Raw genomic sequence first — 27,704 nt, forward strand, 5'->3', positions numbered from 1 at the left:
CGCCTCCCACTCTGCGCCCTTGGTACATAATATACTATTGTTGGTACATTTGTTGCATACTTATGGTGCATTGTATCATAGACCCTGTTCGGCTATTCGCTATAATAATAAGTGTCGAATGTTTATGTATCAGTAAAAAATGTGTAACTTAAATTAGGGGCTAATTTTATCCAGTTTTCATCATGTAAAATACACGAAGAGAATTTGTTATTGTTAAACAACCTTAAAAACTGGACAAATAAAAATTTTACCAGTGATTTTCATTTGAGATATAATATATACCACTTTGATTAAGACTAAATATATTTACCCGGTTGAAAAGAATTAGATGAATTTAGTATATGATATTGTTATATAATATTATTATGTTTTTATTATATGATTTTTTAGTCGCAAATATTTATGTAATAAAATCATGTACAAAAATTATATAATTTGTAACACAACGAAATTTGGCCGTGCAACAACGGCGTTTGGCTCGGTCGGGGTAGGCCGTCTCAAGGCTGTATGAATGAGAGAGAAAGTGCATATCTTAAAAAGTAAAAGGTTAGGCGAGTTTGATATATTCCGCAACAAAATTGCAAATAGAAAAGAACTGAGATCAATCAAACAAAGTCAAGTTTATTATATTTAGTGTTTATATGACGTTCTAATATATATGAAAAGAAAATTTAGTTGTTCACCAATAAACAAAATGAAACGGGCACGGCAAGTGACGTAGTAATTATCTTGAGAGTTGTTCTTTGCTTCATTACGATTAAATATAATAAACTTGACTTTGTTTGATTGATCTCAGTTCTTTTCTATCTGTAATTTTGTTGCGAAATATATTAAACTCGCCTAACCTTTTACTTTTTTAAGAGTTAATTTTTTTTAGAGATTTCAATCCTTTTTTTTGTTTAGAGTATTTCATATTCAAAGTCGTAAAAATAAAATATAAGCATCTTTAGCACCATTCGACCACAGCTTTTTTGTAACTAAGATAAAATCACTGATTGTTCTAATATACATCACCCTCGAATTATTTCTACACCTAGACACCAAAAACCATGGTGCGAACTACTCAGACCTCGTCATCGGCCACACTGTACACCTAGACGCCGCCCTTAAATGATTTTTATACCTAGATACCAAAAACCACGGGGCTAACTACCAAGACGTCGTTATCGGCCACCCTGTACCTCTAGACACCTTCCTCGAATGATTTTTACACCTAGACACAAAAAACCATGGAGCGCGCCACCTAGACCTTGTCATCGGCTACCCTGGCAAGCTAGTTACTGTTACAGCTCCGGAACGCAGAGTATGCACTAGCAACCTCTTAATTCAAAATATCGTAATATATTATTATATTTTCTTGAGAAAGCAATTCTCATCTGTATATAGCTTTGCGGCCAACTTGACGGTCCTAACACTTCTTGCGGCTAACTTAACGGTCCTTTCACATTTCGGGCTGAAGAAGAAAAACGTAATTTTAGCATTTGTGGATTATACACTCACATATTATAAAAATAAGCAGCTTTTTCACTAATATTTTTGTTGGAAATTATAGTTTAGCTCAGAAAACATACTAATAAGCCAAAAAATCTTACGAACAGTAACAATAAGCATTTTTTTCTGTATCATGAAAAATCCGAACACCAATATAGATGTAAATAGTGTCACGGGCGCCGCAGCTTCGCCTGCTTCTCAAACTCGCCTTCATGGCGCTACCGCGCCACTTGGTGATTAATTGCGCCGTTTATTTTTCCGAGTAAATGGCGAGAGAGGAGCAATGGCTGCGACGGACAAATAAGACAACGCATCTCACCGATTTGCGAGTAAGAAACGTGGGGAGACAACGAGCGACGTTGGCGCAGCAGCAGCAACCATTTACCTCGACAAGGCGTTCAAGTCGGCCCCACGCACCGTAAGACAGCCGATGCAGGTAGCAGAACCCTTCGTGGGGTCTGCTTACGTGAGAGTCTGATGCAGCAGGACCAACGTAAAAGCAGCTCGCCCGCACAAACGTCAGGAGCAAAAACTATAGCGTCTCGCGTTCGTAGTGACAGATGCCATCCGAGTCAAGGGCCCTGACGACGAAGCATTGGGAGTCGCAACAGCTTTCACGGTCAAGAGCAATCTTGGTTATCTGTGAGTAAAATGCAGCCTGAATGTTACAAGAGTTTGAATTTTGCGGCGAGTTTGAATCTTCTCCGACAGTGTGTCCGCGGGGATATCAGTGTGCATACGCGACCGCGCGACGCGGCAACGGTGCGCCAACCGATAGTGTTGCGAGCAAGTGGAACGTCGGGCTGCGACGTGCTGACCAATCAGCGCTCCCGCGACACGGCAGCTAGGGAGAGCAGGGGTTCGATTGAACCTTTCGAGATATTGCGAAAATCAATAATTTTTCGCTAATAGTATTGAAGGCACCTTTAGGAAAGATGGCCACTACCAAATGGAGAACAGCCTTAATATTTTCATGTTGTTCAGGTTATTTTTATGAGCGCGAAATTCAAATTTACATAATGTAAAATTTGAATTACAAACATTTGTTTATAATCAAAAAATGTGCAATTACAGCTTTATTACTCAAGACAGCAAAGTTGATTGTTTGCTAATTTTTAATATATTATTTTATTTAAACTTTTATTGCAACAATCACTCTGCTCTCTTGAGTAATAAAGCTGTAATACATATTTTTAAATAAAAAGGCTTGCGTATAGCAGGTATCAATATTTATTACACATTTACCGTACTGATCATACAACATACATCTGTACAGAACATAAATAAGTTATTAACAATTAAATACTTGAATCTGATTAACCAGAGAAATCAAACTTGTTAAAATATATAAACTCAAATATTAGAATACTTTTTAGAATTAAACCATCGGAAAACTAAAATAATTATCAAATTTTTCTATTTCTTTAAGTAAAATAATTCATGATGATATTTCTGCGTACGTGTAACCCTTGGATGTAATCATCATCCACAAAATCCCCCACTGGAAATTCTCTTGCTTGATTATTTCTTAAAGGTACTGGCATGGGCATCCTAAAAAAATCATTATAATAATTTAATATTATTTATATTATCAGGATTGTTCATTTTTTTTTAAATATCAAAAAATTACCCTTGGTGTCTTAAGTAGTTATATAAGACAGCACTAGCCAATACTATTTGTGAAGAAAATTCTGGTGTATAATGGAGACTACGATCTCCATTGATGCATCTGAATACCTGTTTCCAAATGCCGAAGGTCTGCTCAATCCTACATCTGGTTTTACGTACTCTGTATGAATAGCGAAACTCTGGAGAGCCCGGAGCAGCTTCCTGAGAAGGTTTCAAGAGCACGGGTGATGAAGTGTAGCCTCCATCTCCTGGAAAATATACAAAATAAACATAAATACCTGTGAAACTACTTTTAAAATTGAAAGAATATAAAAATATTGCACTGATAATACAGTATACTAATATAAAAGACTAAATATAAAAAAAAAAATATTACCAATCAAGTAGTATTCTTGGTTCATCTCTTCGGGATCAGGATTATTTCGCAGATTGTACATAGTCTCCCTCATTTGGCTATGACGCCATACAAATCTGTCGTTGCTGGACCCATTAATAATTCTGATATTCATTATATCATAATCCATATCAGACACCTAAAAAATGCAAAAAAAAGTTAACATTAAAGTTTTAAAAGATGTAAAGAAGAGTGATTACTATAAAAAAAAAAAAAAATTAGAATGCATACCACTTGTACATTCAATGAATGGTCCTGGTTGTGGTTAACATAGGCCTCCTCGTGCTCATGTGGTGTGTGAATCCTTGGAAGTGTGCAGTCGATAGCACCAATGACGCCAGGGAACCCAATTGACGCTTCAAATCTGATGAAAAATATAAATATTTATAATTTAAAGTATGATTTATAATATAAGCAATATAATAATTCTCTGAAATATCTACCTTCTTGACATTTCTTGGCGTTCTATCATATTTCTGGGAAAGACGATGTATTCATCAGCTAGGCTTACTATTGCTGGAATCACTTCATGTAGATATTTGCTAAAAGTGCTTTGGCTCATGGAGTGGTAGCAGTCGTGCGCTACACCTTTTTGATATGACCCTTCTGCAAGGAATCGGAGAACTGCCAGTACTTGCAGGTGTACAGGAATTCCTTGCTCGTGCTCTACCAGCTGAGGTCTAAGCAAGTCAATCAGGTGTATAGCGATTGCAAGTCATCCTATAATGTTTTTTAAAGATATTATCTCCCATTGTAAAAGGATCACTCATATCTCTGATAGCACGTTTCCAGTCCATGTGCATTCTTCGAAATTCCTTCTGCTCATCTTCCTCGTCATCATCAAATAAAAGAGCAGCTAATGCAAACATTTTGTGCTGAAATATTACAATTCATCAATTAATATTTCCTTGTCTTCTGTGTGGCACTATAAAATGTACTGCATTTCTTTATAAACAAATCCGGATGAAAAAAGCAATCCTCAAGAAACTATAAACGTGTTCTGTAAGAATTATGACAAATTTGATATGCCACCTACCTTGAGATTTTTTGGACTTTTCCTCCACAATATAGATTCTAGGTTAAGTATACTGGCTCCAAAAAACTGGCTTCAAAACACTTGATGCAAACGCAGTTGCTGGGATATTTCGGCTCTGCTTTCGTCTTTCGTTTCCTCGCAATTCAGTTCTCCCTTGGCTCACCCGAAAAGGAAAGGAGAAGAGAAATTTTGCTTGGCACTGCGAATTTGCTCCCGCACATTTAACTCTCTCACCGGTCACTTTCTTGACTATATACACTGTACACAGAGAAAGAGTGTGAGAGAGCAAGTTGAAGAACGTTCGGTCGCAAAGGTATACAAGTAAGACCGTCTATACTTATACGCATACCGCTATTACTGACTTCGAAATGCGTAAAGAAGGTTAGGTAGAGACTATCGCGAGGGAAAGAGAGAGAGAGAGAAAGAGGGAGGGAGTGAGAGAAACAGAGAATCATCGTAAACATAAGAGTAGCGGACGACAAGCGCGCGATGATCCGTAGCCGAGAAAAAATTTCGTTCGGAGGAAAAACAAAGAATGTTGGAATCCTCTGAAAGCGCGGGTGCGAGAGGAGGAGAAAAAGACGATCAACGTACAGTGTTTGTGAGGGTAAGAAGAGCATTTGTCCGCTATATTGTGCATCCACGACGAAGGAGACATTCGTTTCGGTCATTCGTTTCGGAGCTTTCGTTGGAGCATTTTGGAGTTCATTGGAGGATTTTATCATCAAGTACAAGGTAGAACATGAATAGTGAGGAAATGAACGTAGAGTAAGTTCAATTTGTTTAAATGTTATATTCATAGCTCCGCTTTTTCGAAAAGATAAGCTTTGGTGAAACTAACCTCAACTCTCTCCTTGTTTTCTCTTTTTAACAATAGCAGTTCCTTAGAGATAATTCTATTTTATTAACAAATTAAAATTAGTTTTTATATCATTGTAACCTCAGAATCTACTAATCTATGCTTAGTAGATTTTGCATGGTTTGTTTTAGCGACATAAAATATCATTTAATCTAATTTGTTTTTTTTATACAGAAGTCAAGCAGAGGGAAGTCAAGCGGAGGGAAGTGTCAAAATTACACCAGAGCAACTAAACATAATGCTCTACTACATGGAGCAGCACAGCGCATTTGCAGCTAATAAGCTGCTTGGAGCGAATGGGAAGGAGACCAAAAAGGCGCAGTTGCAGCGATTGGCAAGCCTCGTCAGCTCGTGTGGTCCAGCAAAAGATGTTAAGCAATTGTAAGCCGTAAGTAGACTTTCACACTTATATTTTAGCACATGTATCCAAACAAAAAAATCTCACTTCTTTCCAATTTCTAATTTAATGTTTGAATTGCAGATTTGGTCCAGACAAGGAATCAAGGCGAAGGAATACAATGCTGAAAAGGTTAGAGCAGGAAGGCTAACCGGAAATTGCACAGATATCCAGTTTATTGAAAATCCTCAAATGGAAAAAATACTAAGAATAGTGGAAACAACACATAAAAATGGATTGGAAATTCTCCTACAAGTTGGCATCAGATCATCAAATGGGAAACGTAAGTAGAAAAACACAATTTATTATTATTTGCATATTCATGTATAAAAAATATGTTATTCATTTTAAATTATTTTGTTTTAGGAAAGCCCAAAAAGAATAGTATTGTCTACGAGCTTCCACTTTCATTGACTACCTCGTCAAGAGCATCTCCACTGACTGCTGATAATAAAAGAAAAATGAAGAATGCATCGTCCACTACATCTGTCACTCATGCAGCATCCGCCACTACATGCAATAGTGAATCTGCAGTGACTCCAGCTAACAGTGCATCGTACAGTGCAACTGCAACTCTAGCTCTCCAGAAATCTGTCAGAGGATCAAAAATTGAAGCTGCAGCGACTTCAGACAACACAGTGAACAACAGCTCTACCAGACGAGCTCTCCATCACTCAGCATATGTTGGTGCATCTGCAGCACAAGTATCTCAGCCTACGTCTCATCAAAGCAAATCACTTGTGATTAATCCTGTAAAAAGAATACCCGTATCGAGGTCTGCAACTTCAACTTCTTGTGAATCAGAATCTGTCTGTGGATCAACAGGTGCAACTGCAGTGACTCCAGGCAAGAAAGAGATCAGTAGCTCTACCAGACGAGCTCTCCATCACTCAGTATATGTTGGTACATCTACGGAACAAGCTTTTCAGCCTGCAGCTCATCACAGCAAACCATATCAAATTTCTGCATCTCCAACTAAGTATACCACAAGAAGCAGCTCCAGAGTAATCAAGCTTCTAAAGGATTCTGAATCATCGCCTGTTAACTGCAAGTCTGAAATGGAAGAGACAAAGGAGAACAAGCTTCTGACATCTTTGGATTACAGCAAAATATACAGCAATTATGCTAGTTCTTGGCGAAATAATGCTAAAGGTGAGATTAATCTATGTTCGACAATCAGCTTTGCAACTGCCAGTTTACTTTTTTTATTATCATAATTCTAATTCATTCCATTAACTTCAAAATCTCTTTTGTTTTAGCTTCTCGAGATGTTAAGAAACAAGAAGTATTGACTACTCCATCAACAAACTTGTCGCGACAGTATACCAATTAAAGGAGGTGCAAGCAACAAAGTGTGAGATTCTTCGAAGACATTGTGCCCAAAGGAAAAATATTATGAAGAAAAATTAAAGTTTTGGAGGTCCAAGAATTAATTTTCGATGGTTTAATTCTAAAAAGTATTTTAATATTTGAGTTTATATATTTTAACAAGTTTGATTTCTCTGGTTAATTAAGTGTTCAATAAAAAACTATATTGCTTAAACTATACTTTGCTGTCTTGAGTAATAAAGTTGTAATTGCACATTTTTTCATTATAAATAAATGTTTGTAATTCAAATTTTACATTATATAAATTTGAATTTCACGCTCATAAGAATAACTTGAAAAACATGAAAACATTAAGGCTGCTCTCCATTTGGTGGTGGCCATCTTTCCTAAAGGTGCCTTCCACACTATTAGCGAAAAATTATTGATTTTCGCGATATCTCGAAAGGTTCGATCGAACCCCAGAGTGGTGGATGCGAGCTGCGAGCGCTCGAGCCGGCGTTCGCCTGCCCCGACTGCTCTTGAACGGACGTGCTCCCGGTATTCCAGCTTCGCCCCGGTAACAACCTTCGGCTCAACCTTGCTCTGGAGGATTCCTTTGTAAGGTCAGTAAGTCGTTTCCTTTTCTCCGGTCAATTCGTCTCGCGGGTAAACAGCAGTTCCACGTTTTGGTCTCGCGAACGGTTTAGGCTATCTCAAGTGTGTACTGGTTACGTTTGCGGGATTCGCGTTTGACAAAAATGTAAGAGTGAGTGTGTAACGAAGCGTTTTATCAAGTGTGTTAACTGGTTGTTCCTCGAGCCTTGAGACGCGTGCGAGTCACGCGGGGTATCTTTCATGTACGGATATTTGTTTGTTATGTTTGTCTATGTTTATAGGCTATCTTAATAATTTGTGCGGATCTCGGTTCAGAATTGTAAAAGTTTAACTCGAATATAAAGTTCTGTCTGATTACCCACGTGTTTTGATTCTCCCAAACCACCCTTTCTCCTTACCGACCTCGGGGCTGCAGCTAGCCGAGCAAAACACTGTGCAAAACCTCGCACTGGGAAACAGAGTTGCGAGACTCCGACGCTCGCGGAGAGCGTTTGGCGCCACCGGGTTATTGTCTAAGTACCGGGCGAGAAATTACATAGTAACTGGGTTGCACGAAAAACCCAAGTTACAAATTATATCAAAAATAAATTTTATATTCATGTATCTTGCAACATAACTTAAAGAAATATATTTAAAAATCATAAGATACAAAAGGATGATGACAGGTAAAATAAAGAAGTGATATATGCATTTATCTAGTTATTATTTATAGCTAAAAAGTATTGTATATCACAATAAATTTTATCTCGTGACTAGAAAGAGTTGGTGCGCGCTTCCACATTTTGTCAATCATCGAAAGGTATTTAAAATCTGGCCCACATTAACAATTAATATCATTAACTAAAATAATAAAAAGCAATTTGTATATATCACAAGATCTTGATTTTAAAATTTCTGTGCCAACCCATATGGGAAATTTCAACAGTATTATAACGCAAATCAACGTACGATTGTGATACATTTTGGTACATTACTATAGACTTGTGTTCGTTAACGTACATTCGCGTACGTTTTGGGTGGAATTCGGACATTTAATACAGCATTATACGTAATCGTACGCAAACGCGCGCAATTGTGCGCAAACGTACGCCAACGTACGTGACCGTACACAAAATTGCTGGAATAAACTCATTAAAATAAAACAATTGTTATACGTAAAATTTTACGGTTCTAAAAGATACTCGCTTGTGCATAAGCTTACGTCAGCGTACGCGAACATACGTAAACGTACGCAAACGTACGTGAACGTACGCAAACGTATGCGAATGAACGCGAACGTACACTGTTTGTACACAATTGTATAGAAAAGTAATATTTCTTAATTTTCTGATTTTTTTTTATGTAGAAGTACACAAGGGAATTTTTAATGACTAGCGGGAGACATTTTATTTATATTAAATGTTTTATCAAAAATTGCCAAATTTTCTAATTTCATGAACACTAACGTACTAACTACCCTGTATTATGCACTATTCCACAGTAAAGCAACTTATGGAATTATTGCATGAGGAGATGCGTATGAAAATTGTCTGAACCTGTTCCAGAGGCTGTAAACCAGACTTATAAAAACAATTAGCAAAAATACCTTTCTTAACAATAATTACCCTCCTAACATAGAACAATCTATTTATACAGAGGAGTTATATTATCACCATTCCAAACTAAAAGCACTATATCAGACAAGTAAATCCAATACTAGAAATAAGAGCATTCTGTTACCTAGAATAACAAAAGCGATAAGTAACAAGAATAGTTACATATTGCTATTAAACTATTTAATGACCTACCTAATGAACTTAAGGTGATATCAAACAATAAGAAAACGATAAAAAGAAAATAAATATGGGTTAAAAATATCAATTATAATTATAAAGAAACTCATTAAATATAAATGTAATTTGAAACAAAGGCTATATTAACACCTTTAACTAGTTTTGTAAAAACAAATCTTGAATTGTTTGGTTTTAGTATTAGTATGTAAGTTTTAAGTTTAAGTTTTGTAAACCGGCCCTATGTACAGGTAAACTTGTTTTGCCTCTATAGGATATGCTACTGTTGTCTATAGCTATATAGACAAGCATGTAGTATTATTGTACAGGTTAAATAAATAAATAAATAAAATATTCATTTATTTAATAATTATATCTTAAGTTAGTTTACATATTTAGTGAGCATTGCTTTGTTAAGGAAACTTATAATATTTAAAAAATTCTTTGTTTAAATCAAATTATTAAAAAATAAAAAATTTGTAGCTAACAGTGTTTTGGTGTTATCACCTGGATGGAAAAACCGTATTGGCCCTCATTATGTAAATTTGATTAATTTTATTAATTTATAACAACTTCGAAAAAATATACTAAAGGTTAAAAATTTGTTGATGATTACCACCTGATAATCAGCTGATTATCATTAGCATTACATCTCATATAAACGTATATTTGTAACTATCAGCTTAAATAAAAATATTAAGCTGATATCACCTGATTTCCAATTTTTTCATACTTATTTAATCCGTTATTATTACATATATTGTTACTTATATTTCTTGTATTGTCTGAAATATAATGTTTTTGATAAAGTAATGGCAATTGCTGATATACCATAAGTCTATAAACAATTTGCTGCGCAATACGATTATTACATTTTTTTTTTTTCAGTAACAATCTTTTTTTATTTTCAATATCAAATGTTAGCCAGTTTTCAATTGTACCGTTTAAATGTAATAATAAGTGAATATTATAATACATGTACCGTTTACCGTATGATTTTTCAATAATATATATTTACCTACATCTACGTACGGTCGCATACGTTCACGTACATACGCGTACGTTCACGTACATTCGCGAACATTCGCGTACATTTGCATATTTTGCTGTATATGCTGATCTAAATCCTTTTTTTGTAAATGTACTAGTGACATTTTGCGCGCTTCGCGCAAGCAACTGCTTTTATTTGTATGCTTTTTGAACAAGTTTTGAGGTTATAATTTCTCAATTTAGAAATATTGTTTCAATTAATATCAAATTAAAATTTATTGACTAATGTATTAATTGTTTTATTATTTATTCAATTTGCTTTTATATCATAAATAACTTTGTAAAAATTAAATCTATTTTAATTCGTAAATATTTTCTAGATTTTGTATTTTCGCGCCCTTTTAAAAGCAGCCAATCAAATCTCTTTTTAGTCGGCTTCACTTTTCTCGTATATCTTTTTTAAGAAGGGACTCAAAATGTAGGATTCGGCACATATATCCACGTACATTGGCATATAATCTTTGCCATTCTGGAATAGCAGATCCAGTCAAAATGATCAACTGTTTCATTGGTACGCGTAAATTTCCTGATACCCATGATAAAATTGATCAATTGTTTAATTCAAATGCAGGAATAGATTTTCATGCTATATGCCCCTATTGCAAAAAGTATAAAACAGTTTTATCGTGATGATCGCGAAATTACATGCACTTCTTGCGATGAAAGAGTTTCATTAAAAAGTCCAACTTACGTAGATTACTTTGCTATTTTTAATATTGATAACGAAATCGCTTTGTTGATGAAAGAAAACTCTGAACACTTTAATTCTGTACTCGAAAAAAGAAATACAATCTATTTAGATGTTGAAGATTTTACCGATGGAATTGCATACAAAAAGTTTATACAGTCGATACGATTGCATGAAAGAAATAACATTATAACTGCAACATTTAATGCTCTGACTTGTAGTATATGGTTTGGAAAAACAAACCTGATATGGATATTTTTTTGAAACCTTACGTTTCTTATAGGAACAAACTCGGAAGTGTAGGTGTTAAGTACAACGTTAATTGAGAAGAAAGACGAATTAAAGTCTGTGTATTATGCTGTTATGTTGAGTCAGTAGCTAGATCTCCGATGCAAGGCTTTGTGCAATATAATGGCTACTTCGTAGTATGTAGCTAGTGTTTACACCTAGGTGTATACGTTCGCATGTTAAGAAGGAGTGCTGTGAAGTATGTCCTTTTAGATGAACCGTCGCCAAAAAGAACTGAAAGGCAAACGTGGGAACATATCTAAATGAGTATAGATTATTCATTAGATAAATTCAACATAATTTCTGGTTTCGTGCCGGATAGTATGCATTGCATTTCTCTAGGTATTGCATATCAATTTTTAGGGTACTCGTTGAACACTTTTAATAGGCCATATTCTTTGTCCAATGATGCTATTTCTACAATAAGTGAAATTTTGTTGTCGATAAAGGCTCCAAAACAAATAGCTCGATTAACTGGTTCTATTGATGATAGACGTTGGTGGAAGGCGCGAGAATGGGAAAACTGGGCTCTGTATTACAGTATATTGTACTCTGTATTACTGTATTACCTATATTGATGTGTTTTCCACATATGTTTAATTATATGAAACATCGGGCACTGTTGGTGGATGCTTTTTGTATACTTAACAGCAAATACATATTCCGCAATGAACTAGAGCCCGCTGATATGATGCTTAAACAATTTGTTGCTTATACAGAGCATTATTATTCACAAAGTACTATGACATACAACGTCCATGAAGTATTGCATTTGACACAAAGTGTGGTAAATTGGGGTCCACTATGGGCATATAGTGGCTATTGTTTTGAGAATGGCAATGGCCAATTAGTTCGCAAAGTGCATGCTGCTAAAGGAGTTATATACCAATTATGTCGTTCAATCAGTTTGCCTCAAAGTGAATTGATTTTACACGAAAATATTGCTTTAAAACCAGATTCAAATATTACACCATTTTTATGACATCTGCATAATAAAAATGCTGAAGGAGCGTTAAAATTGTCAAACGCGAGATATCTAGGATGGCATAAAAGAACAAAAATCACGTGGATCCGACAACTACAGTTATCTGTTGATAGTTTATCATTTTTTGAAATGATTCAAGAAGGATGTCTCTACACGTCCAGCAGGAGACCAAGGCTTAGGTCGAATAATTCAATCGCAACAACTGACGACAATCGCTTCATTCGAAAGAATATGTAATTCGTAATATTGTAAATGCTGAGAATTTCTTAATAGATCGTTTGTTTATCTGTAAAAAGAGTTGTAAATATTTCTCAAGATGATATAGCTATTAAAACTGATAGAATTAAAAAAATATGTATTTCTGTGAATGCCAATAATTGTACATATTATATTATTATTAAAATATGGTAAATATTTAAAAAACATGTGTACAATATTCATTATAAAATATTCTATCATTTTGTCTACCTTTTACCTTGTAATGCTATATGTATATGTGTCATTTCCCTCATAAATCATATTGTTATATATTTTTACTATACATGGACATTTAGGACTAAAAAATTATATAATAAAAACATGTAATAAAATTATGTAACAATATCATATACTAAATTCACCTAGTTATTTTCAACCGTGTAATAATGAAAAACAATTATTGATATTTTAAAAAAGGGAATATATTAAAAATATAATATATACCAGGCTTCGCCCCCCTGCTCGCTTCGCTCGCCAACCCCCCGTTTTTAGAATTTGTTAGAAATAAAACATATACATTAGAACTAACAAATAAGAAATTGATGAAAAGATAACTTTGTAAAAATAAAGTTATACAGGGTGACCCAATTTAAACGGGCACCGCTCATAACTCGTCAGGGACAGCCACAATCGAAAAAATGGTAGAGACCAAAGTTGTAGGATATCGAAGGGGCAACCCGATGGTGACCTTGGATTTGACCTTGAACGCGTTTTTCAAGGTCATTTGAAGGTCAACTTTGGATTTTTAAATAGGAACCCCATTCTTTTATTGCGGGAATGGAAAGAGCGGTACATTTTACGTTCAGAATGGTATGTTCGGTTGCGGCACTGAAGGTCATCTCAATGTCCTGCAGCCAGAATGAAACCCCGCCTACGTAATTCCTCTAGCAACGCCAAATTAAAAAAATAATATTTTTGGCGGAAGGCCGAGTGTGAGACTCTTTCGACAATTTTCGGAGGCTATTTTTATTTTTGCAAATCGAAAGTTCGGGCGGCAGGTACGGCGCGGGGCCGGGGCGCCTGCTTAAAAATCATTCGTGAGTTAAGCGTCGTAGGGGAAGGTTCGACGGAGTCGCGGTGGCAAGACTGAGCGCGGGACTTATTTTGAAAAGGCTTATTTCGGGAGCCATTTTTATTTTTCGCACATCAGGAGTTCGGGTAGGTAGGTGGCGACCACCTAGAGGAGTCATTCGCAAGTTAACCGTCGGAAGGGATCATTCGGGGAATAGCGAGACTTATGTTTGGACGCTAGCGAGGGCTCATTTGCGTCTTGGCCGCTGGACAGAGAACATCTAAGAAGGGATTTCATCTAGGATACAAAGTAAAAGTAAAGTTTGAAAAAAAATAATTTGACCTTGAAATGACCTTGTAGGACTGGCTCAAATTCGAGGTCACAATTCTCCCCCCCCCCCCCCCCCTATACAAGAACTTTGGTCTCTACCACTTTTTTTTAATTTGGCGTTGCTAGAGGAATTACGTAGGCGGGGGGGTTTCATTCTGGCTGCAGGACATTGAGATGACCTTCAGTGCCGCAACCGAACATACCATTCTGAACGTAAAATTTACCGCTCTTTCCATTCCCGCAATAAAAGAATGGGGTTCCTATTTAAAAATCCAAAGTTGACCTTCAAATGACCTTGAAAAACGCGTTCAAGGTCAAATTCAAGGTCACCATCGGGTTGTCCCCTCGATATCCTACAACTTTAATCTCTACCAATTTTTTTAATTTGGCGTTGCTAGAGGAATTACGTAGGCGGGGTTTCATTCTGGCTGCATGACCTTGCGATGACCTTCAGTGCCGCAACCGAACATACCATTCTGAACGTAAAATTTACCGCTCTTTCCATTCCCGCAATAAAAGAATGGGGTTCATATTTAAAAATCCAAAGTTGACCTTCAAATGACCTTGAAAAACGCGTTCATGGTCAAATCCAAGTTCACCATCGGGTTGCCCCTTCGATATCCTACAACTTTCGTCTCTACCATTTTTTCGATTGTGGCTGTCCCTGACGAGTTATGAGCGGTGCCCGTTTAAATTGGGTCACCCTGTATATTGTATTTAGAGAAGAAGATTGTAAAATATCAGTTTATACAACTGTTGTAAGAACTTTACTGAGTACATTAAATTTTCTTAGTATACAAAATAAATTAAATTTTCGATACAGTGTGCGTAAAAGACACTTTTACGCACGCTTCGCGTGCGTTCAAGTGCCTCTTCCACCCTCTGTATAAAAAAATAACGTTCGATATACGTACGGAAATTGATTCTACAACGTGTGATTGTCACCCTCGCTTTGCTCGGGCGATAAACCTCACCCTCGTATGAAATCAACTTGTTCGCACTTGTATCGAAATATACTATTTTATTCAGTATTGTCACTCTCAGTTTCTTTCTACTGTCGAAACAAGCTACGCAGGGAAATGACTCTGTTAGTCTCTATCATGTAACTAACTATAATTACTGTCCATTTAGTAATTTTAATTAATTTTAGTTAATTTATTAACAATTTATTGAATATATTAAAGTCAAAAATTCCACTGCCGAAACATGCTGCGCAGGGAATAGAATCCGTTAGTTTATATCATGTAACAAAAATTACTATTCATTAATCATTTTAACTATTGTAATTAATTTTAATGGATAATAGAAGGGGGTACCCCCCCTGCTCGCGCCGCTCGCCAACCCCCTAATTTCAATTTTTGTTTTTAATTGTATAATTTTATAATTTCTAAATCTTCTCATTACGATTTTGATTGTTCATTCCAAAATGATTAATTTTTTGGAATTGAACTCGTTTCGCTCGCCAACGCCCAATTTTAAAATAGGTAGTAATTTATAAGTTGAAAATATTTCTACTGCGGTTATAATTTGAATTGTATTCGATATTCGAAAATCTATTATGTTTTAACTCGCAGTGGTTACCTATAACATAATGCATAGCAACCGTATCAACAACATATAACAACAAATTCTTGGCAGCTTTGTATTCACGTCGCGTCAAAAATTTGGTTAAGTTTGAGTTAAATTCGAAGTTTTACTTGCAATTTTTTAATGCTATATGCACAAATAGTTTGGTTATGTCTATAAAACTGAATTCAAAATTAAATCGCGAGTTTTTATGTATACATTATTGTGCGGGATACTAAATCCAGGCTGCAATTATTTGAAAGAGAGAAAAAGACAGCAAAAGAGATTTAGAGAGATAAAGAGAACCATACTCAACATTGAAAGTTAAGTATTTTCAATCTATAAAATTTTGACATAGTAGATGTACAGAATATCCAATAAAATGTCAGAATGTGAAATAGAAAAAAATCCTTGGAAATGGCAATTGCTTATATTGTTGCTTTTCGTATTTTTTGTTCAATACGGAAGAAAATCATATTAAAATTAGAGACAAAATTGTAAATTATGTTTATGAGAATTGGGAATATTTTAGGCCGTCTTCAAAAATTACTGATAGAAGTACTTATAAAATGCATATGTCAATGAATGTACGTACGGCAGTGAAGTGGAAATTATACCATTTGTTCGTGTATATTCTGGAGAAACTCAAGGTGTTAAAATTAAAGATAAATATGAGATCGGAAAATATTAATTTTTCATATTTTCTTTTAAGTATTGGTGATAGACATATTGACAGTTTTGAGATTCCAGATAAATGGAAAACGAATAACCTATGCAATACAATTTACGGTTCAGTTATATATGTAAATGATGATCTATCAAACAGAGTCATTTTATCGCCCCATAATGAAGGTACTTACAAAATAAATGAAAAAATATTGGAAAAAATTAATAGCGAGGAAGTTATATATTATAGTATCGATTACGCTAGACATATAGGTGTTGATGAAACGCATAGTAATGCTGAATTTAAATATCCAGCAGAATATTTAAATTCTCTGAAATTCCCAGGTTTCCCAGTACATAAATTGACTTTAAAAAAAGTACAATAGTCATGCTTATTTGAAATATAAGTATAAATGACGGTCTTTGCAGTGGTACCAGATTGAAAATAATTAAACTATTCAAACATAATATCAAAGCTGAGATTATTACAAGTGATAATAAGGGAACTACTGCTTTTATTCCAAGAATTATTTTAGACACCGGTAAATATACATCTTTGCCTTTCGTAATATTCCGTCGACAATTTCCCCTAATTTTGGTTTTTGCCATGACTATAAATAAATCGCATGGACAATGTTTTGACACAGTTGGTATTGATATTCACAAGCCACTTTTTTCTCACGGTCAGTTGTATGTTGCCCTTTCTAGATGTAAAAATGAAAATCAATTGTTTATTTAAAATGAATCCGATGATACCCAACTTATAAAAAATATTGTTTGGTCAGAAGCGTTTAAATAAGTGCAAATGTCTGTTCTTGATAATATCCACTTTAGTAATTGTCATTTCATAGACATTTTTTTTTTAGTATACTTAACTTTATAGATTTGAACACAATGTTATAAGTATGAAAAAATACATGCAAACTTGTTCAAACTTATAGTGTAAACGTCTTGAGATTCATTATTTTTATGCATATTGTCTTACTTTTTATTCGAGATTGCTGAACAAAATTTAACATACGAAGTTTTGTTTTGGATCAAATCCCAATCGGATGTTTTTATTCATTCAATAAAAAATGGAATTAGATCCTCTTCAAAATCAAGAAGACTCACATAGGATTCAATACATTTGTAGAATTTGTGATTCGAGATTTAATTTCAAGAAAAATTATTTAAGGCACATAAGGAAGCATGCCGATTAAGATTGCCGAGCCATTAAGATCTTTCTTTGTCACAAATGCGGAATATTATTCAAAAGACATAATCACCTTATTCGTCACTTACTTTTACATGAAAAAAAAAAAAAATAGAAATATGTATTTATTGTAACAAAAGATTTTATAAAAGCGACAATTTAAGAAGACATATGAAATTACATAAGTAAAATTGTGCTGTAATCATGTTATTACTATATTTAAACAAAAGCTAATGAGTTCAAATTATGTATATATATATATATGTATATATGTGTGTGTGTGGCGGTTAGCGCTGTGGAGCATCGGCGCCGGCGCAAACAGACGCTCCAGCCCAGGCACGACTTCTCGTAACGAGTCTAGCCGTCATCGAGCTGAGAGCGCCACCAGGCCGACGCCACACCGCGACGAGCAGGTAGCGCGCACCTGTTCGTCTTTCTGGGCTCGGCCGCCGAACTTTCTAGTCGTCTTGTAATCTTTAGCCTAATCAGGCACTGTAAATAAAGTTAGCTTTCTCGATACGCAATATCCTCGGAGAAGTTATTTTAACCCGGCTCTACCTTCTTCTACGCGCATCAAAGGACAAGATTAGGAAATACAATTTCCAAATATATTAAATTAAAATGGTGGAATGAGTGAGGAAAGTTTGGGTGAATAAATCAACGCAAAACACAATGAATTTCGCGGGAGAAAAAAGACGACTTGCCTCGGCGTAAAAACTCTCACGGAGTAGAGAGAAAAGCCAGGACAAGCCTATAGCTTTATTTTAGAAATAAGGAAATTATACAAAGAAAAGTGACTCTAGGATAGGCTAAACAAAAAGAGAGAAACGCAATTACAATGTACGCTTATACAAAAAAAAGAGAGACTCTACTATAAACATCAACAGAGAAAGAAACGCAAGTAACTTAATCCTATCGCCGCGAGGTACCTTTCACACGCTAAAGAGCTTTCCGACCTTATTCGCAGAACGAGAACGACGTCGACGGCGTAAAGCCCTGGCCGCACGTTGGTGGGATGCACCTTCCTCGGTCGCAGGACGCCTCGACGTCTCAAGGGAACCAATTCTGGACCACGGACAGGCCTTTTCAGCCCTGCCGCGTAGGTAGCAATCGCCGGGTGGAGATCGACACGGCGAGGAAGCTCGCACGTGGCCGAAATCCCAACACTCGAAGAATTCACACAATCCGCACACCGCACGCAAAATGCACACACACTACGCAACGCACGGTGATACAATAAAGAGTGTCGATCGTCCTGAAAAGGACGATGATGACGACTCTAATCGCACGCAATTTACAAAGAGGCTTTTACAATCGCAAGTACAAAAACGCAAAGTGTCAACTGACTACTCGAGAGGAGCTGTCAGAACTGAACTCCCCGTGCTCCCGCGCGCCGGAGCCCGCACAAACGGGAGAGGCCCACATCAGCGCGCGCATGCACTCGACCGCTCTCGCTGCAGCGCTCGCCGCGCTACGGCGCGAAATTCAAAATTCCCCTTCCCGCTCTTACATAACCCGAACAATATTTATATTGATGTATCTAATTTTTTTTAGAAAAATTATAAAGCAGTATGCTCATATAGGTCCATAGAAAAGCAATATATATGAAACATAATCAAAAAATGTACATGCATGTTTTCATATTGGACAAATATGAGAAAAGTTATTTTGTTTTAAAAAAAAAGTATATTTTAAATGCAAGCAAAAGTTTTATAATGCAAATTATAAGATTGGAAAAGGTCTACTAGGGATACCACTTTTTTTTGTTAATAAACGTTAATAACAAAAATTAAATAAATTTGATACTAAAAAACATTTTACTTGAATAATAAGTCTCATAAACATTGAAGAAAAACATATAATAAATGTAAAAATATAAATGTTAGTAATGATATTTAAGAAAAACACATTGTTGATGTTTATTAACAAAATATTTTTAAAAAATGCACCAACAGCATACTCCACTAAATTTACAGTATGTTCATGGCAGTACTCCTTTGGTGGTGTGGAAATCTGTCAGTACTTTCTGAATTGCATATTTAGTAAATTAATAGATAATAATTAATCATAGCATATTATATCCAAATGGGGCATTAGCGAGCAAAGCAAAAAGGAGTAAAATATATATCATGGGCCGCCCAAATAAGGGGAAGTTATAATGAAGACAAACCAAAATGAGAGGGAGGCCCAATGAGGGGGCACCAAAATGAGGGGGAGCTAATAACCCAAAATGAGGGGGAGTCAGAAACAGTAAAATTACGTAAAAATCAATTATTATTAACACAATAACAAAAGTTGGGTTAAAAATAACGTGAGAAAAGGCATAATTTTAACCCAATAACCCAAATTGAGGGGGAGCCCAATAACCCAAAATGAGGGGGAGCCAGAAACAGTAAAATTACGTGAAAATCGTTTATTATTAACCCAATAACGAAAGTTGGGTTAAAAATAACGTGAAAATGGCATAATTTTAACCCAATAACCCACATTGAGGGGGAGCTAATTTCTGAAACGGCAGCGGCGAAGATTTTTTTATTAATATAGAGAGACTAGAGGAAACAATTCCCCGCATAATGGACCGTGTTAACTTTATTCCTTTACTTTGAAAGCTAAAATTCACCCTCGATTATTCATTGGAACGATTTTGGATGATTAAATATTAAATAATAAAATGTATCAAAGTCGGAAATCCTACTGTAGTAACATGCTGCGCAGGAAATTAACTCCGTTAGTCTCTATCATGTAACTATAATTACTTTTTATTAGCAATTTCAACTGTAATTTATTCTGATAGAGACTAAAGGAGTCGATTCCCTACACAATGGACCAGTTTACCTCTATACTTTTATTTTGTAAGCTAAAAATTCACCCTCGATTATTCATCGATTAGATTTTTTGCTTCCTCGTAGAGGAAGCTTTGTAATAGTCAAATTTCGAGTTTCGTCAAAACTTCTAGAAAATACTTTTTGATGTGTTAGAAGTTCAAATCACGTGTTTTTAGAAAATGTCCGTATGGATGTGTGTGTGTATGTATACCGTAATATTTCTGGAACTACTCCGTCAATATTATTAAAATTTGACATGCATGTATATTTTTGGATATTTTTTATTTTTCTAACTATTTTTTTATGGCCAATTTTTGATTTTTGTAAAACACTATTTTGCGTTTTTTTCAATCATCTCATCGTTACAAACAATTCAGCTAATATGCATTTGAAAGAGAATAAAATTACCTACTTTTCCTCGTTTGGTCCTCGGGATCGACCGCTTTGTTCGGCAGACGAAATGAAAAAGGTGATTTTTTTTGAAAAATTCATATCTCTGAAACGAAACATTATAACCTCACGAAAAAAATCATGCCGATGGATCACGTGTCAAACTATACCCCATTAAAATTTCAAGTTATTTGACTACTTATTTTTTCAGTAAAAATCGAAAACTGGAAAAAATGAGTTTTTTTGGTGCCTCGATTACGGAAGTAAAAAGGCTTTATTGCACTTGAGATTTTGGGAAAAAGTAGATATTTTATGTGTCTTGGCTAAGTTCATTGCGCAACTTTCAAACCCCTATGGTTCTTAAGATATCAAGATTTCAATTTTTTTTTTGAAAATTTTTTGATTCCTTATATCTCTAAAACAATGCAGTCAAATGCTTCAAAATTTTATTTGCTGATTCACCATAAAAAAGCTATTTGCTGCTAAAATTTTAAACGATTTCGTCGAGCGGTTCTCAAGTAAAGAGCTAAAATGTAAAAACTGATTTTTCTCAAAACTTTTTCTTCCTCTTATAGGAGTGTTGTTGCACGTCGTTAAAGTCCCTCCCTATGAATTGTCCCTATGCAACATCTTTTGAGAGTAGAATTATACGGCACAATATATATTTGTTTTTTTATAGTAAAATTATACATAAGTTTTTTTAGATCACAATCTTATTCTCTTATTACGATAACTTTATTTTTGCAAAGTTATCCTTTCATCAGTCTCTTCTTTTTCGCGATTTTGATCGGATTTTTCTGATTATTATATCTTTTGCTATAAGAATATTGCTCCTACAGCAAAACAATTAAGCTTTGAAATATTTTATGACGGGCGATATTAGCACGTCATAAGCTCAGCATGCCGCGAGAAGAAAGATTTGTACTAAATCCACACTGTTACAGGTACCAGCGCTGGCAAGGCGGGGAGAGCCGCTGGACGACACGAGAGAGGCGGAGAGAGGGGGAGAGAGAGAGAAAATTCGGCGACACGCGACTGAGACGCGTGCCGCCAGATACGATCCGACCTTTGAACTGACTCCTCGCGAGGCACTCAGTACTTTCGGGAGATAGCTGTTAAGAGAGTGAAAGTTGAAGTGTGTGAGTGTGCGTGCGTATACGACATTGCGTCTCGCTACCGCATCCGGAACTGCACCGACGGGGTTCCGACTGCTGACAGCGAACATCAGGGCGATACCGGCTAATTGTAAGTGCCAGCTCTCTCTCTCTCTCTCTCTCTCTCTCTCTCTCTCTCTCTCTCTCTCTCACGCTACACTCGCCAGGGCTCTCCTTATCCTCCCTCGTACCTGTGACCTCGCTTGCTCGCATGCAAGCCCTGTATATAGTTTGTCAATAAACGCTGTGACAGTCCCTCAACAATCTCGATAGTCGTTATTTTGCGTGTTCCTACGCGTACTCTTGTACCTCGCGGGCTTGCGTCTCGCATATGTACGAGATCGCAGCATAACTGGCCTGGCCGGAACCTATTCAGCACTAGGTGCTATCCCGACGACTCTCTTTCTCGAGAGTAACGAGGTCTACGGACCTTGATTATAGCGGAGCTGGAAACTGAACAACTGCATCCAGCACACCGTTATAATTTAAAATATCATTCACATACTGTATTTTAAAACAATATTTTATTTATTGGAACAATAAATTTCGTTGGATCAAGCTACGTACCAATGAATTGGCAGTGGTTCTTTTCTTTCCATTACCGGCGCAGCCTTTCGGCCCAGCTGCCGGGGGCCTTCCACAACCTCTGTGTGGAAGTAGTGCCCAATCCTATCTTCTCTTTTTGAAGTAAATACCTCTATAGACTCGCCAGGTACTCATTTTACTGGGGGGCGGGGGAGGGGGGGATCGGCGAGCTGTGACCGTCACGGTGCACACTGGGCCCTATAGACATTTATTGTTTCCAAATTCTCTACAGACCATGGTTTTCGACTAATCACAATAATTTTTTTTTAAATTAAAGTTTATTAAAATTCTAAAAGACTCGTACGGCCAGATTTTTGAAAAAATGTTATAATAATTAATTAAAAATCCAAGTTAAACAATAAACCCATAAACCTTAAGGCATTAATGGCCATAAGCAAATGGGCGACTACTGAAGGAAGCTATATATATTTATAAGTGGTTATTGGGGTCGCTGATTAGGAATCTGGCATTAGTTTTGCAAAATTAATTTGTTTAAACAATTTGTTTAAATAATTTATTGCAAAATTATCTTTTTATTCAAAACTACTTTAGTTTTGAATTTTACGGGCATAATTACTATAACCAATCATGTTCAAAGCATAAACAATTTTTTTTGTTAATTCACCACTCCAAGGTGGGCAATTTGCAATTATAGAAAATTAAAAAAAAAAGTGTTAACCGTAAACCTTTAACTTCAAACCCAAATACCTTAAGCTGAGCAATTTTAAAATTGTATTACTTCATTTCAAGTTAAAATTAATAAGTTCTTAACAGCATTATCAAAATCAAGCTTTATATTTTTTGCCTTCCCTGGTAGAAATTTGGCTGGTTGAACCAGTCAATATCCTAGTGGCTCGGCAGATTCATTCGGTAGAATCCCGACTAGAAATACTCGAGAAATCAGTTCAAAAATGCGTTCAAAACGAGAATTTTCGGTTTTTCGTTTCGAACGCATTTTTGAACAATTTCACTCTGTTTCAAATAGCTCGCATTTTTATAGGGACGGTCATTTTCGACAATTTTTTTTTAAATTCAAGATCTCGGGCTAAGCTATTCAGTAATGCCGGAAAAAATAATGTTAGCTCGACCAGGTAATGAATTACCCGGGGCGCAATGAAGGCTATTTCTTGGTAACTGTTTGTTATTGTGGCTGATTATATTTGTTATAATATTATTCAAAGGTGTATTAGTGATAGATGTATATTATGTATACACGCGAATTAAAAGTCGGTCGCACATACAAATCCTACGAACCATAAAAAAGCAAAAAAGCAAGGTTATGTTATGTAGCCGCGACTCTTGCAGACGACTTCTAGCAGATCTGGCTAGAAATATTCCAGAATTCATGTCATTTTAGATGGGATTTCTACCGATATGTTGAGACTGGAATCTACCCAGTTCATACAAATCTTGCCTATTTCTGGAAATATTATTGTCAACATCTCTACCAGGGTTGTGCCATAGATTAAATATATAAGGATCAGAAGATATTAATAATTTATGCAATATATCTATATTTGTATAGATTCTACCACAAGGAAAAATATTCTCACGCTAACAAAGCTTTTCACGCCTTAGGAATAGTTTTAAAACTTGTGCCACAAACAACTTGAAACGGCTCCTTGAGTCGTCGTAACCGGAATCTATAGCAGATTTGCTATATGATAACAGCATACCTGTGTCTAGCCCACACGAAATTACATGCATTTAATTCACAATTTATTTTTCCTATCAGTTTATATATTTATATTATGTTATATATGTTTATATTTGTAACGCAAGCAAGTCTGTGATCCAACTTACAGATATAAAAATACATAAAGGCTATACGTGAGTTCAAGCTAGGCTATAGATTGCGATCCTCTCGATCAAAACCGAAACGCTACTCTCGGGCATGTTTATCGATTTAACGTTGTGGAAGGCTTATGCATGAACTCTTTTTTTCTTCGAGCGCCATAATTAAGATGTCTTTAAGAGGCGCGAGAATCAAACTGCGCTATTCTATGCAAATTTTTATACAAAGACGCATACTAAGGGAACAACGAGAGTAAAGTCGATTATTTTCTCGGGTGATTTACTGCACTTGCCTTGCTCGAGTTCTTACTCGCAAAAATAATCGATACCTTTACTCCCTTGTTACATTATGTACTATTAAAAATAAAAACAAAAACAGTTGCTTAAAAAATCACACATCTAATGAATAATAAAATTTTTTTGAAAACTTGGAGTAAATATCCTAATGTCACGTGAAAAGTTGTACTAGAAAATGTAATTTAAAGGATAATCTTCGTGATTGGAAGCATAGGTGTCTGGGATTTGTAAATTTAAAGAATTATAGTCTTATTAAATCAAATTTATTGAATTTGATGAAATTTCACTCCAGTAACATTTTAAAAATTTGCTTATTGCAGACAATGCCCCTTACAGCGTATATGTCGTGTAAATTCTTATTGGTGTTCTTAGCATCAATGAAAATTCAATTCAAAATTAATGTCAAATAGTATTGACAGTAAAAATTTTGCCTTATCAGTTGTCTGATTGTATCATCATACGCCCCAACTAGAAGCATTGTCAACTAATTTTAAACATAATAAAATGTTTTAACCATGCGTTCAAAATTAAAATATTCATAATTCATTACCTTCGAAAATCTCTGCTCCAACAAGCGTAAATAACAGGGTTCATGCCACTGTTAATCCAGCCGAGCCATGAAACTGCCCCTGAAATTATTTCTTCTCGCCAGATGCATCTCGCACAAAATCCTGACCATAAATTAACAACAAAAAAGGGAAGCCAACATATTATAAATACTCCCATGACAATGCCAAGTGTTTTGGCAGCTTTTTTTTCTTTTGAAAACTTTGCAAATTTTCTAGACAATGAAAAATTTTTATTTGCAGTAAATAAATACTGTTTACTAACTCTTACAGATGGAGAACATGTAGATCGAATATTGTGGAAATTTGTATATCCAACTCCAAAATCCTGTAAAGTTTCTGATGTGCTTTCAGCTGGAAAACTACCACCTCTGTGCATTCGTAGAGTTAGCTCCAATTCACCTGAAGCAAGCATCACTTGTTTTTCCCCAATACGCAAACTTTTTGTTTGTATAATTGCTTCACGATAAATTTTATAGTAAGTAAAAACCATAACAAACAGAGGCAGATAAAAACTTATTGACGATGAAAATATTATGTATTCAAGATTAACTGTAAAAGGGCACTTATTTTGTGGGACATTATCAGAGCGTACTATTCGCCACCATATAATAGCAGGAAAAGATATAAGGCTTGAAGCGAGCCAAACTAATGCTATTAATAAAATAGCTAACCTACGTGTCATTCGTGTTGGATAACTAAATGGATCTTTAATTGCCCAGTAACGATCAACGCTTATCACGCAGAGATTTAAAATCGAAGCAGTTGAAAACAGGACATCAAGAGAATGCCAAATATCGCACCAATCAAGCGTAAAAAGCCAATGTTTTTCCAATACTTCATAAATAACACTAAATGGCATAACTACTAGACCCACAAGGCAATCCGCGAATGCCAATGACGTAATAAAATAATTAGTTGATGTATGCAGATAACGCTCACGGATAACGGCTATGATTACAAGAGTGTTACCAAAAACAGTTGCAATAGAAAAGAGACACAATATTATTCCCAAACTTGCTCTTTTAGTAGTTATTTCAAAGAAATAAACGTATGTACTATTATTATTCAATAGGAACTTATCCTGATCAGAGATAGTAGTTTCATCTACATTAACAAAAAGAATACTATTCTCCTGAACGTGAATATTTGAATTCATCTTGAATCAGGCAATATATTACTGGCAAACCGCATTTTATACTGTAATTGACATTATATCTATACTTTTGAATTTATCTCCTGATTTATGTAAAGATGAATACGATATGATGAATATGCCTAAAACAATTAAAAATATTAATATCGTTACTGTTTGTTTTACAAATATTTATTTTAGAATTATTTAATATTCAAATGTAAAGAAATTATTCAGTGTTTTAAGGCCCTAGTAGAACTATCACTAGAATTTCGAGTTGTATCGATTTTATCTATTTTCGATAAAGTATGCGTAAAATGCACTTTTACGCACGCTCCGCGTGCATTCAAGCACATTTTCCGTCCCTGTATTGAAAAATAACGTTCGATACACGTGCGAAAAGTTGATTCTACACTCGTGAGATCGCACTTGTATCGAAATATACTATTATTTAATTATTCAATATAGCCCTACTCTGCAATCTTTACAAAGATTATGTGTTACGCGTAGACTACACTTTATTCCGCTTAACTAAACCAAGTCATAAACTTTCATTTTATTTTATCATGCTATCTAATTTAACAAATTATTAGACATTTTTTATATTAGCTTGATAAAAAAGTAAAATGTCTTGTTTAACAAAACTAAACTCAATACTTTGAGAGCAAAGAAATATTGTAAAAATATATATTTTTTTAATATAAATTATTTCTGCAATCATTTAAAGCATATTTCTGAAACATTTCAAAATAAGTTTTAAAATCATTTTGAAACATTTGCCAAACATGTTTAACATATTTTATTTTAAAATATTTTGTTGTTTTGGAGCGCGAATCTCTCGTGCTGAACGATAAGAATAATCGCGGCCACGTGTTAAATGCCGAGTGGTTCGTGGGTGGATGGAGGAAAGATGGGGAGTGAACGGGTTAAACTATGGTTTCGTGTTAATACTTTAGCTGTATTGCCTCGAAGGTGTAATACACGTGTAAGTGTGACTGACCTAACTATAATTAAATAAACATTGTGGTAGCTAAAAGTGTGTGCGTGTGCGTGACGCGTTCTAGCTTATTTCTTGTAAGTTTTCTTGACGGCAGCCGAAACAGAGAGCTAGTGTCGGTGTGCACCCTGGTTTTGGCGGCCTTGGTGGCGATAGTGGGGGTACCACTATCGTCGCGATACGGCTCGCGCAGGATCTCCGGTTGACCTGCAGGCCACTCTCGGAGATCGTGCGGGAGCTGTTTGATGAGCGCACGAATTTTAAACGGCCTAAACATTTGTCATATTATGAAGAGTTACAGAAATGTTGCAAGTCCTGAACAAACACATTTACAATATTTTCAAAATCTATTAAGATATTTTGAAACATTTCTCAAATACTGTAAACTTTTTTTTGTGCCTTATGTAATGAAAATATATTTTTCA

At 35.4% G+C, this 27,704-nt stretch overlaps 2 protein-coding genes across 26 annotated transcripts in view; both read right to left on the reverse strand.

The window, feature by feature from the left end:
- Window positions 1-27,704, reverse strand: part of Dop2 (dopamine receptor type D2) — a 572,837-nt gene that overhangs the window by 420,538 nt on the left and 124,595 nt on the right. For 19 of the 25 annotated variants that reach the window (XR_004227947.1, XR_004227940.1, XR_004227951.1 and 16 more), the window contains 1 exon segment: window positions 25,132-26,425. The exons of 2 other annotated variants lie outside the window; for them this stretch is intronic. Coding sequence is in view for 14 of the 23 variants with exons in the window: in XM_031932017.1 (XP_031787877.1) it covers window positions 25,132-26,306 (1,175 nt within the window). In the remaining 9 variants the exon portion in view is untranslated. 25 annotated transcript variants of the gene reach the window in all.
- Window positions 2,781-10,652, reverse strand: LOC116738626 (putative nuclease HARBI1). Its single transcript, XM_032601355.1, has 5 exons — window positions 3,958-10,652; window positions 3,746-3,878; window positions 3,497-3,653; window positions 3,122-3,368; window positions 2,781-3,042 (listed from the first exon to the last, which is right to left on the reverse strand). Exons 1-5 carry the CDS (start codon window positions 4,074-4,076, stop codon window positions 2,916-2,918), a joined length of 783 nt encoding a protein of 260 aa, XP_032457246.1. The 5' UTR covers window positions 4,077-10,652; the 3' UTR covers window positions 2,781-2,915.

This window comes from Nasonia vitripennis, assembly GCF_009193385.2.
Source record: "Nasonia vitripennis strain AsymCx chromosome 1 unlocalized genomic scaffold, Nvit_psr_1.1 chr1_random0006, whole genome shotgun sequence".
Lineage (NCBI taxonomy): Eukaryota > Metazoa > Arthropoda > Insecta > Hymenoptera > Pteromalidae > Nasonia > Nasonia vitripennis.